The following is a 14,094-nucleotide window of genomic DNA, read 5'->3' as shown; positions in this document are numbered from 1 at the left end:
AATTTAAGATTTTAGAATTTATCATATCAATATTATTTTAAAATAGATGTTATTTATTAATTTGATTTTGTTTTTAGAGCTATAGAAAAAGTTCTTCCTAATAAAAGAAGCTTTATTCTCACCCGATCAACTTTTGCTGGATCTGGAAGCCATTCTGCACATTGGTTAGGAGACAATACTGCTTCTTGGGAACAAATGGAATGGTCTATTACAGGAATGCTGGAGTTTGGTTTGTTTGGAATACCTTTGGTAAGTAGTTTTATAATATTGTTTATAAACACTGTAATTACAAATGTTGTAGTATTGTCATCTTAATGATTTTCAGTTAAATGATTGAAGGTATATGACAGAAAATTTCAATTTCTATTCCTGGAGAATTTATGAGAAAAATAAGATTGTGGATGGTGTCTATAACATTAGAGTGTAAAGAGAGAATGAACAAAATTCAGTCAAATCATACTAATTCCTAAAACAAAAGTCAATATAAACAAAGCACAGAAAAATCTTATATAATAAATACAAAAGCACCAGAGAAAATCATAGGGAAAAATCCAAATTGGCATTGTAAAAAAGTAAATATCAAAAGTCTAGATATATTCAAATTTCTCTAGATTTTCATTTTAGGTTAAAAAGATAATAAAGCTGTTTCTTCTATTTAAAAGATAAAAGATGACAGAAATGTTTCAAATTTTTTAAGCAGAGAAAATTATATAGGCTATTCCAAATGTAAGAAACCAGGTAAGTCTCTAAATCACGCAAAAAAAGAAAAAAAAAAAGTACTATGCAGTGTTGATTTTCAACAGTAAGAAGTATCATTACATAACAAAATAAATATGAAATATTTATAAAATTATAGTGATTCATTTATTCTTTCGTATGTATCGAACAAAATGAAAACCAGAAGCAAACCAAAACAAAACAAAAAAGCTACCACACACACACACACATACACACACACACACACACACACACCATCTTGAATTTGGAAAGTAAAGTAAACACATTACCAATTGATTCACCAAAATAAACTGAATGGAAATGAGGGAGAGAAACCGTAGAATTGAATGTAAACAATTGTACTTCATTTCAGAAATTTGGGACATCAGACAAATTGGTATTTAGAAGAAAATTTTTAGCTTTAAATGCTTAGATTATAAACAGAAGTTTTAAACATTAATTAGTGAAGTATATGAATTACAAAAAAGAAAAACAATAAATCTAAACATATAGGTAATGAAAATAAGAGATGAATGCAATGAAAGCAATGTCTCTAGAGAAACAAATGTCAAAATAAAAAGGTGACTCTGAAATTTTGAACAAAATAGACCAATATATGGCAAGTTTTGTCCAAAAAAAAGAAAAAATAAGCAATATTACAATGTATTCCAAGATAAGGTGTTATGTATAGTATAGCAACTAACTAATAAGCAATAACTAGGAGTAAATATTCAAGCTAAGTGTGGGACTTTTTTAGAGAAATTGTAGTAACTTAGTAAATTAAAGATACACCATGTTCGTGGATAAGAAGTCTCACAGAAATATGCTTTCTCCCAAAACTGTTATCTAAATTCAGTGATATTATATTTTAAGCTATAAAGAGAATTTGAAGAACATATAAAGTTATTCTAAACTTCATGTGGAAGACAATACACTTTAAAGACAGAAAAGAGCACATGGATTTTGCCCTATCAGCTAAAATAGTGATATAATGCAATGATACTTAACTGAGTAATCGAATAAGTTAATATTTCAAAATAGGACATGGGTCCATACATTAATAGAAATTTGTTTAATGGTAGCACTATCACTGTAGCTCAGTGAATAAAGTATCAGCCATTCATATGGACAACTGATTATCCATTTAAAATATAAAGTAAAATGACTCTCTGTCTCAAACCATACACAACCTATGTGTGAAAAGTATACTTTCAGCATCATAGAAGAAAATATAAGTGAGTAACTTTATGATGTAAAGTTAAGAGTTGAATTTCTTAAACAGAGCACAGAGGCACAACTAATAAAGAAACAATTTGGTTACAAAATTAAAATTTCTGTTCATCTAATGTCTATTTTAAAAATTAAAATAAAATGTTTCCTACTACTGGAAAATTATATTTTCAATTCATATAAGTAATAAATGATTAATATTTAATTTAAAGAACCTACTATAAATCTATAAAAGGTAAAAACAGTAGAAAAGTCAGCAAAGGATATATCAAGCAATTCTATAGAAAGAGAAATACATATGAAATTTAAAAAATGTGAAAAAATTCTCAACTTTCCTAGTAATCAGAGATGTGCAAGTAAAAACTTTGGTGAAATGCATTTAATATATATAGGAGATAAAAATTAAAAGCCTGAAAATATCAGAAATCAGCAAGAAAATGAAGCAAGTGGGAACATTCCTGTACTGTGACTGTACTTATTATAAATAGTTACTGTTGGGGTCCTTTAATGGACCAGAACTTGGCAGTCCGTAGTTAACAATAAGAAAGTGAAAGAGAGAGAGAGAGAGAAAGAAAAAGACACGGGGACCCAAGCTCTGATGGAGCAAAGGTGCTTTATTAGCAGAAATGCAGGCTTATATATCTTTAGTAAGATGATTACTCAGCTGTTACACAGGATGAAATTTTATCAATAGCCACAATATGGATAGTCTAACACATACAAGATCCCTGACACTGAAAAGAGTTACTGCATGTCTCATCCTATGACCTCAGTCCTGAGAACTGTGTGCAGCTCTACTCATTCTCAGATAAGGAACAGAGAATCCTTGAGAAATAGAAAACAGTATGCAGGAATCCTCCTGTTAAATATTCCCTGACAAGATACAACTAGTTTTGATTTTAAAATAAGCTTTTCCAATAATTCAGGAATGTAGTCTTATATACATATATATTCACAAAGAAGCTTATATACACACTTCATACAATCATATTTTATAGTGATGGGATCCCATACAATAGAGAACTGCAGCCTTATTAACCTAATTGAATCTCACAAAAATAATTCTTTGAGAATAAAAGGGAAACGCAGTGTAACACATACATGTCATTTATGTAAAGGTAGTAAGAATGCAAAATAGTATTATATATTGTTTATAGATACATATATACCACTTACAAAAACAAAGAAATACTTGTAAACATTAAATACTAATAGTAAATTAAGTATAGTCATTTTTTTCTGAAGAGTTCTTGAGGGACAAAAAGTACAATTATATGTGATCATACATCTGGCAATATTTTTACTCTTTCACTCCTACAGCAATATAAATAGGGAAAGTCAAATCACAGATGGTGAGTTTTGGATTAAGAAGCCACACATTTTAATAACTCAGTTTCAGCTTTATACATTGAATTAGAGGCAAGTGTGTGGCAAAAATCCAAAATCAACTAGACCAAGGAGGAGTAGTAAGAAGACAGTAAAACAAAGACTATAAGTTGGTACAGATTAATCAGTTGCATAAATGTGATGCCCTGGGCAAATTTGAGAATCTTTACAATATAAATAATAGATATATATGTTATTTAGGTTGGAGCAGATATTTGTGGGTTTGTGGCTGAGACCACAGAAGAGCTTTGCAGAAGGTGGATGCAACTTGGAGCTTTTTATCCATATGCCAGAAACCATAACGCTGATGGATATCAGGTGAATGCCTCTTGTTCTCTATGTTTCAAAATAAAACATAATCCTATTTTTAGCAATGTACTTAATTGTATATATGTAGAGATCTGGTCTGAAAGTTTGTGGTATAATTCGCAAAGAAGAGTTGGAACTCTTCACAAGGTCTGTATTTTGTATATAAAAATATGATCAAATAAGGAAATCATGACAGTATTGCAGAAATATTTTAAGCCTAACATATACACATGTGTAAAATTACAATATTTTAAGTTAATGACAAAGCTTTTTGAGTCTGAATTCTTACATTCTAATAATAAGTTCCAGGTAACTTTTCTTTCATAAAAATAGAATATATTCTCAAGGATTTATAATTTTTCTTTTATTAAAGATATACAAGAAATTAAAGACACTTGCAAAGTAGTTTGGGTCCATAATTTTTCTTTAATAAGTAAAAATTGTAATGACAGGTGGGGAAAAAATTAAAACTAACACTTTGTAAACATGCATCTGAACTGGTGGGAGGTTAATCTACAAACCCTGAGCTATGGGCTTTCATAAGCATATTTCTTAGAGGGAATGAGAAAATTAGGTGAAAGCATTAAGTCAATTAAGTGCAAACTGGTTAAGAAATTATTCACTGTAAACACAATGGGGCTTAATTCTCTTTGAGAAGAAAGACAGCCACTCAGAGCTGCGCCTGGAAGGAAGCATGACAATACAGAAGTAAAAGGTATAAACTGGATAGTTGTTATTTCCTAATCCACCTAAGTGATGCTTCAATAAATTTGTGTTCTTGGGAGATCCTCATGTGAATTAAATTATACTTGTGTTCATGTATGTCCTCCAAAAAACAGATGCCAAGACAGAGTTAGAAACGTTAGCAATTTATTGATGAAATACTTGTGGTGGATAAAGGAGAAGAAGAAAGTGGAGAGAGCCTTCAGATCACAATTCAGACCTAAATCTGATGCAGATGAAGGCAAAGAAGGAGGTTTGATAAACAGTTATATTCTACAGCCCAGTTCAAATGAAATTTTGGCTCATCCAATAGGGAGTCCTCAAGGCAAAGCTGACCACTGGGAAAGACCTGTATCTCATGGCATAGGTCCTGTATATCCCACCAAGCTCATTGATTTCCAGGGAGCAGCCAAAGGAAACTGTGGCTTTGGCGTAAATGTGATGGTGTATCCAGGGAGGCAGTAGCTGGTTTCAGGAAATCTAAGCAGGTTTGCTTACATCATTACAGCTTGGCTGAGTCAACTAAGCTAGCTTGGGCTCGGCAAGAAGGCTGTCCTTCTTGCTGGTTGCAAGCCTACAGACTGACCAGATGGCTTTGTTCTTTGTGTCCCTTGATTTCCAGACTGAGCTTATTGTTCTAATAGCAGTGACAAGGTGCAAGGCAGCAAATCCTTTGGCAATCCAAGCACGTTTCAAGCCCTTACTTGCAAGTGTCACATGTCCTAAGATTACATTGGTCAGAGTATATCATGTAGCTGAGCACAAAGTCAAATAGTGGGGAAATACATTCCACTGTTAGAGGTAGATACTAATAAGATTTATATAACAGAAATTGTGGGTACAAGGAGGCATGAAAATTGGGACCAATAATTCAATCTACCACAAATAATAGAAATGAAGAATACTTTGTTAAAATATGTTTTATCTTCTCCAAGAATGTGTATTCAAAAGGGAAATGTCTGCTTTAAAATAAAGTTTAATTAATATATATATCCAAATGAAAAACTAAAAACTAGAAATGATGAAATAGGAGTCATCTCAACTATCTATCAGCATGGTAAAAAATACACATTTTGGTTTTCAAAAATAGATCAAATGCTTATGTTTTAATTTTTATTCATATTTTAAATTTCTTATTTCAATTTCTCTGTTTATCCCACAGCATCAGGATCCAGCATTTTTTGGACCGGATTCTCTTTTGGTTAATTCATCAAAACACTATTTGAATATTCGCTATGCCTTGTTACCTTTCCTTTATACTCTATTTTATAAAGCCCATATGTTTGGAGAAACAGTAGCAAGGCCTTTTCTTCATGAGTGAGTACCATGTTCAAGAATTTCAGTATTTCAAATTATATTCAGACAAATCATGTGGGTTTCTGATGCTTTTCTTGACATTTATGTAAACTATTTGGTGAAATGTGAAATGATAGTAGTAAATATAATTAATTTGGTGAAATGGACAAGTTCAATCTAGAAATGTGATAACTGTATAGAACTTAAAAGGAAAGAAATATGGTAGAATATATTGGAGTAAGTATGTCAGTAAGTAATATTAAATGTAGAATATTAAAACACATTAAATATTACATGTATTAAATATCATTTAATATCATTTATTAAATAAACATTAAATATCATTAAATAAATAAGCAAATATTAACAGCATAATCATGTATATTGTGAAAATTATCTAAATATAAATCACATATAGTATAGTTGTAAAACAATGAATTGTGCTTGTCTTTGTATTTCTTGACCAAAACAAGGTCGTTCCTCAAGAAATGACTAAAGATCCTTTCAAGTCCAAGTCAAATTGAAGTTTATAAGTAAAAAGTATAAAAAGGAGGAAAGTAGAATATGAAGGATTTCTGATAGTTCATGAACCTATTTTACAGGAAAAAATGAATTAAACAGAATGGTTGTTTATTATACTTTTTATTTTTATAGTTATTTATCATATATGATAGATTATTTTTTGAGTCTCAAATGAAGTAATTTCCTCTCTTCCACCTTTCTTTACTTTCTCCTTTCCTTTCTGTTTCTTTTTCTTGAGTGTCAGGTGTACTATAAGGCTGCATTAATAATTATAGATTCAAAATTACATATTAAGTCAGTTTTGACTTTATAAAGTCAATTTTACATATCAAGCAAAATTAAAGACAATGATTATTCCCAGGGAATAACTTAAAATATAATAAATTGAAGTATTTGGATTAACATTTTTTATCTTTATGTTGTAAACACTGTCATTGTTCCTAGGTTTTATGAGGATACTAATAGCTGGATTGAGGATACTCAGTTCTTATGGGGCCCCTCATTACTTATAACCCCTGTATTGAAACAGGTAGGATACAATTTTAATAAATTTTAAAGGGAATTTTGTGTAATCAAATCCACACTAAATTACAAAACATCTGGGTAATAAATGTTACTCAGTAGAATGGTTCAAACTGATGTGTTTAATTAAATTCTAAAACATAGAAGAAATTCTGAAAAGTTAAGTATATTATGTAGATTTATGCTTTTCAAGTATATAATATGTACTGGGGAGAAGAAATTGTGTACAATTAGTATTCTTCCACAAAAGAAAGCTTTATTTATGAAACATATCAAATCTTATAATAGTAACAAATAACTGTCATTCATGTCATAGACATTGAAATTTTGCTATACTGTAAATAAAGGAGAACTTGAAAGCCAATAGATCATATGAAAATGTTGAAAAAATTGTGGAATGAAATATGTGGATTTTGCCTATTACTTAAAAGTTGGTATGTCATGGAAATATATAGAAATGAATGTGTTCACACTCACATTTACCATGCAGATGATAAATGATACAAATATATGCATTCATTTTTTTAGTTGCCACTTAAATTTATTTCACCTTTGCTTGTGGAATATTGTGTATTATGAAAGTATCTAAAACTATTAAAATAGCCTTTTGTTATATATAGAAAATATTGTAGTGTAACATACAAAGGAAGCTTTTCACTTCACTATGAAAATCTGACAACATTTGATGTGACTCTCTTCTGTTACATATTGAAGTAAAATATATGTCTCTACATACAAATTATTGTTGTTTAGTTGCTAAGTTGTTTCTGACTCTTTGCAACCCCGTGGAATCTATAGCCCACCAGGCTTCTCTGTCCATGGGATTTTTCAGGCAAGAATATTAGAATGGGTTGCCATTTCCTTTTCCACATACAAATTATCTTGCTTTATTTTAGGGTGCAGAAATAGTGAGTGCATACATCCCTGATGCTACTTGGTATGACTTTGAAACTGTAAGTAAACCTAACATAATAATAGATCAAAAGTATATATTGTCCAACAGCTATACTTGGGAACTTAACAATATTTCTGTTATTATTCTAAAAAATAACAATTTCAGATTTTAATAGTGCATAAAAGTCTGCACAGGTATACATTTTCTTACATGTGAGCAGGTATATGTCCCATTGCACATGATTAATATGAAGTATATTCTTCAGTGTAGAGAGTTATCCATCTTCAATTGTGGAAATAAAAGGTCAAGAGTAACTTTAAGAAGAATTGGTAACTTATTTTAATAGTTTTCCTATTTTACATATTCTTCCAGAAAAATTGTGTATTTTAAAGGGAAGTATTTTGCAATGTGCTTATATTTGCTAAGCAGACCCTTTATATTTTATAAGAAAGTTTTTTTTTTAATCCTTTCAAGAGACCTGGTTAACTTTAACCAAAAACAAAGAATAAAAATAGGACTAATTAAGAATATTGTTAATTATTGTAGAAAGGAAATTGATTTCTCTATGGTGATTTTTTTTTAACTGTATTTTAGCTGAATTTCTTCAGTAAACTGAAGAAGTTTCTTGAAAAGTTAGAAAACATGTTACTATTCACTAAAATGACATGAATGGATCATAATAAGAATTATTTCTCTGTGTAGATTCTATGTGTAATTCTTGTGAAATGGGGTTAAAGTCATTACAATATTGAAAAAATCGTTTTATTTTCCAAATATTAGGGTGTAAAAAGGCCATGGAGAAAACAACGTGTTGATATGCAGCTTCCAGGAGACAAAATAGGATTACATCTTAGAGGTGGTTACATTATCCCCTTTCAGGAACCTGCTGTAACTACAACAGCAAGGTAAAATTAAAAGGCATTAATTGAAATCTGAACTATAATATAATATTTAATGTTTCACATATTTATTAAAAATCAATGACTCATATTTAATGCAAAGGATTCTTACATATAACTATCATAGTTATAAAAAGAAGAAAGAATCAAATTATGTATTAATATATTACAACAAACTTCTTAATTAAAAAAATGAGCATAATTAGATTAGAACTTTATCTCCTGTGTCAAAACTGCACTGACTTATTTCTGTAAAGAATATATATAATTAAAATTAATTGCTGATTATTACTAAATAATGAAGTATTAAATGTTATATAATTGATTAAAGTGTCAGTTGTTACCTGTTTGGATTGTCAGTACATACATGTCAAAATGATTGTTTTCCAGGTAAAATGTTTAAAGTCAATAAATGAGGTAGATATTTCTGTATAGGTAAAGAATGATATAGAAATTAAGTTGTTCAGTAAGAATACATTTTAGAACTATTTCGAAAAAAGGAGAAACTTGAAAATTCTGGTACTTCATCTTGTAAATTCATTCTGGGTATATGGACAGAATGTGTCATATTGCATCTACACATTTCCCCATGTTCTACAACACCTCAGTAGATAGTCAGTCTATGTTCTTTACCCTGCTGTATTTTCTTCATAGCATTAAGAATATATGGAATTATATTTTTACTTGTTCTTGTATGTAGCATGTCTGTTCTCCTCAACTATATACTCCATGAAGGCAGGGACGCGACTTTTCACCATTTTAGTTCACATACCAATCAGTTCAGTTCAGTCGCTCAGTCGTGTCCGCAACTGTTTGCAATCCCATGAATCGCAGCACGCCAGGCCTCCCTGTCCATCACCAACTCCCGGAGTTCACTCAGACTCACGTCCATCGAGTCCGTGATGCCATCCAGCCATCTCATCCTCTGTCGTCCCTTTCTCCTCCTGCCCGCAATCCCTCCCAGCATCAAAGTCTTTTCCAATGAGTCAACTCTTCACATGAGGTGGCCAAAGTATTGGAGTTTCAGCTTTAGCATCATTCCTTCCAAAGAAATCCCAGGGCTGATCTCCTTCAGAATGGACTGGTTGGATCTCCTTGCAGTCCAAGGGACTCTCAAGAGTCTTCTCCAATACCACAGTTCAAAAGCATCAATTCTTCGGCGCTCACATACCAATAGTGTCACCCAATTATGGAATGAAAGTGAAGAAAGTGAAAGTTGCTCAGTCCTGTCCGACTCTTTGTGACCCCATGGACTATACAGTCCATGGAATTTTCTAGGCCAGAATACTGGAGTGGGTAGCCTTGGGGGATCTTCCCGACCCAGGAATCAAACCGGGGTCTCCTGCATTGCAAGCAGATTCTTTACCAACTGAGCTATCAGGGAAGCCCTACTATGGGATAAGCTCTTTCCCTAGATATTTGTTGAAGGAACAAATTTATGAGTGAATGAATTAAACTAGTTAGTCATGTAATTAGGTTTGTTTCCTAGAATTATTTTCATATTGTCAATGTTTCATGATTATGTTCTTAAAATCATTAGGTATACTCTAGAGATGTATCAAATAAGAGAAACATACACGCTGATGGGTGCATGCTGGAAAGAATATATTCTGTATAGAGCAGTTACTTGGACTATACAGCCTCATTTTAAGTTTAGAAACCAATAGTAATGTACAACTAAAAAAATATTAACCACATTTCATTTCACATGGTATAATTAGCTTCATTTGTATGATTATTAGAGATTCTACTTGGCATTTAAAAGTTTATTTTATAGTTTTTTTTTTTATCATTTTGTAACCTTGATACATTGCAATGCAGGGTTAATATATTTGTGGCAAATACATGTTGAATATGGTATTTCATAAGATATATTTAATTTTATTGTTTGAATTGAAATATTATTTTACTGTTTCAATTTTAATGGTGGCGCCTTAGCCTCCAAGAAGTTCCATACTATATTTATTGTGTTTATTTCTTTCATTTATTTTCCAAGTATATAAATTATTTTTCTCATTGAAAAATTAATAAATATAGACATGAATTTTATTAATACCAATGTTCTCGTGCAGAAATCCTACAAATCCTTTTGTTGAAATTGATTTATTTATAGGATATTTCACTATTATAAATTTATTTTTAATCACAAATACACCCAAACTTACTTAACAGCCGAAAGAACCCTCTAGGACTTATAGTTGCATTAAATGATAATAACACAGCAAAAGGAGACTTTTTCTGGGATGATGGAGAAACTAAAGGTAAGTTTCAAAGTGATATGCTTTAAAATGTTTTTTTTGATGATGGGAAGTTTTGCTTTTATTATGAAATTACATTCATTTAAAAATGTCACAAGTTTTTATTTTTAATTTCTGTTTTATTATCTATCTTAAGAGTTTAAGTAACTTTATGTAACAGCATTGCTATTTAAATTATGTATATTTAATTACAACATTTAGTTTTCTCTCTTGGTTTATTGTAAAAATCTTTGACAAGTGTAGATACCTTTATTTATTAGATTATTGAATAAAAATTAAAATAGTTAATAAGTTCACAGATGTGTAAATTGCATCTTATTTTCAACTATCTTAGGTGATTATAGTGGTTAAAACTAAAGTTTTATTACTGTAAAAGAAAACCAACATTAAAGTTTATTCAATGTAGGAAGGAGGGATAAATTGGTAATTTGAGATTAACAAATACACAATACTATATATAAAATATATAAACAACAAGGACCTAGTATATAGCACAACAAACTATATTCAGTATCTTTTAATGAACTGTAATGGAAAAGAATCCAAAAAAGAAATATACATATATATATACATATATGTGTATATGTTTAACTGAATCACTTTACCTGAAGTGTTGTAAATTAACTATACTTCAATAAAAATATTTAGTTACTGTCAAATTATTTAAGGATTTTACCATATAAATGTCATCATTTATTTGAATTATTAAATATCTTCTAATTAATTAGCCCAAAAGTTGAGAATTCAGTACACCAAGGGAATAAAAATAGAATCATTTTTTCTAACATTAAATTATGCTATAGAAAATTAATCTGTTTGGATTTACTTAGTCAATTACAACCACTCTTATAAATTTAAGGTGTTTTAATCTCATTTTTTAATAGAGGGCTCTTAGATATGTTTTATATATATGTGTACCCTGGTGGCTCAGATGGTAAAGCGTTTGCCTATAACGTGGGAGACCTGGGTCCCATCCCTGGGTCGGGAAGATCCTTTGGAGAAGGAAATGGCGACCCACTCTAGTATTCTTGCCTGGAAAATCCTATGGACAGAGGAGCCTGGTAGGCTACAGTCCATGGGGTTGCAAAGAGTTGGACACCACTGAGCGACTAAATAGCTCACTACTTCTCCGATGTTTTATAGTATATGGCCTGCCTGGGTGCTCAGTCATATCCAACTCTTTTGCAACCCCATGGCTCTAGCCCATGAGGCTCCTCTGTCCATTGGATTTTTGAGGCAAGAATACTGAGTTGCCATTTCCTCGGCCAAAGGATCTTCCCAACCCAGGGACTGAACCTGCATCTCTTGTGTCTCCTGCATTAGCAGGCAGATTCTTTACCACTGAGCCACCTGGGAAGCCCATTATAGTATATGAAGCATCCAATATCTCTAACTTAACTCGAAGAAATAGTCTATGTATTGGTGTATTCTCTTATAATTTGAAAAATATGGAATCTTTGAAAAAATTGTGGTTTTTTTTGAAGTCTTACCTGCCTGTGAATATGTAAATTACCACAGTATATCTGCTCCACTAAATGCATTGTCTTCCACTTGTCAGTTGATGGTAACTTCACCTCTACAGGATACCAGCAACTTTACAGTTCACTCTTATCTAGGAATCTCTTTTGGTTCCATCTTGATCTAAGAATCTTATCAACTCCACCATTGTTATCATCACTACTTTTCATTCTAATTACTGAGATAGCTCCCTAATCGTCTATAAATCGATTGCTCTTGTCAGCTGCCTCTTTTTACATTCTCTTTACCCATTGGCAGATAGAGTAAGCCCTTTAGAAAATGATTCAAATTATCTCTTTCTGCTCACCTCTTTGCTCAAAACCTTCTAACAATTCACCATTACATTCAGGAGCCACAGTCTTTACCAACATCCAGAGCACTCACTATGTCCTGTAGATTTTACACACACACACATGCACACATGCACTCTCACACAAATTGTTCCTTACTGCTCTCCATTTTTCATTCTACTTCAGCACACCAGAATTTTCTTTCTTACTCAATGTGTTAGATTTTAAGCATACTAAGGTGAGCTCTGACCTGAGTATAGATTCCAAACACTTATTACATAGAAATTCAGTAAGAGTGGACTTCAGCAGAAACATTAATAAACTATTCATAATCATCAGGTAAAGAATTTTGTTGAGACAATACCTCTATTGGTAGCATCTGAGATTTGATCTTAAGTTTATTCTTATTTCTCAAATTATTTGTTTCCAAGTTCATTACTTTTTTCCTACTTGCAAAAATTTACTTATGGCTGATTCATGTTGAGGTTTGACAGAAAACAGCAAAATTCTGTAGAGCAATTATCCTTCAAAAAATAAATTAATTAAAAACTATATTGATAATTTACTTCATATAGGATGGTTAAATATATGGAGTTATTTTTTAATCAGTCATCTAATATGATGACTATACACTTAAATGTGTTGAAAAGTTAAAATCAGAACTTTCTGAATAATCAGTCAAATATATAAATAGCAAAATAACCTTCAATTCAGATTCTTATTTTAATTTTATTCCCTAGGATTAAAATTTTAAGTAAATTAATGTTACTCAAAGTAGTCTATATAAATCCTAGGATTCTCTTTGTATTTTCCACTCTATTTTCTCCCAAATATTTTAGTTATAATCTATAGTTTCCTGTTAAAGAAACATGTTGATAAAAATGCTATGTTTCATATATGATGCAGAAAATAATTATTTTCTTCCATTTTTCTCATTCAAGTGTACATAAATCTTTAATATATCTCCACATTCAGTCCTTCAGATAATGAAAAAAACAAATTGAAAGATGCAAAACAATATTGTGGTGTCCCACGTCTTCCCAAGATAAACTTCTTGTTACACAGTTTATTAGAGAGAGATAAAATATCATTCAAAACAATAGTTATAATTATATATATTTTACTACAAGTTTGCATTCTCTGAATTTCTAGAACTATTTTAGTGGTCTGAAAAATCAAACTGGGCAAAGATGCATTTATTAACTTTACTTCGTGGGAAAATAAACTACCAAAGTTATTTTATTTAAAGATAATTAAGAAGTTTAATGAAAATAATTTAATTTGCTTAATAAATAATACTTATTTTTTAAAAATGTCCTGTGTTGTCTAACTGTAATAATAAAATAAAAATATGATATTATTTTGATCTGATAACTTATTTTCCCTCATTACAGATACCATCCAAAAGGGAAACTACATTTTATATACATTTTCAGTTTCTAATGTAAGCATTCTCCTTGGACACATAGTTAAATATAATAGCTTGTTAATGTCTAGATTGTGCCTTTTCTTGGAAAGATGCATTTCTC

The 14,094-nt window shown here is 30.8% G+C and overlaps 1 protein-coding gene across 1 annotated transcript in view; it reads left to right on the top strand.

Annotated features, from left to right (window-relative positions):
• SI (sucrase-isomaltase) overlaps nt 1-14,094 on the top strand; it is a 112,754-nt gene that overhangs the window by 31,449 nt on the left and 67,211 nt on the right. Inside the window, exons 15-22 of the mRNA XM_040248185.1 lie at nt 78-249; nt 3,535-3,651; nt 5,528-5,682; nt 6,628-6,712; nt 7,602-7,658; nt 8,381-8,505; nt 10,672-10,760; nt 13,960-14,009. Of these exons, the coding sequence (XP_040104119.1) occupies nt 78-249; nt 3,535-3,651; nt 5,528-5,682; nt 6,628-6,712; nt 7,602-7,658; nt 8,381-8,505; nt 10,672-10,760; nt 13,960-14,009 (850 nt within the window). The remainder of the gene's footprint in view (nt 1-77; nt 250-3,534; nt 3,652-5,527; nt 5,683-6,627; nt 6,713-7,601; nt 7,659-8,380; nt 8,506-10,671; nt 10,761-13,959; nt 14,010-14,094) is intronic.

Source organism: Oryx dammah, unplaced genomic scaffold (genome assembly GCF_014754425.2).
Source record: "Oryx dammah isolate SB20612 unplaced genomic scaffold, SCBI_Odam_1.1 HiC_scaffold_2, whole genome shotgun sequence".
Classification (NCBI taxonomy): domain Eukaryota; kingdom Metazoa; phylum Chordata; class Mammalia; order Artiodactyla; family Bovidae; genus Oryx; species Oryx dammah.
Note: the sequence above shows the minus strand (reverse complement) of the source record. Positions and strands in the feature narration are given on the sequence as shown.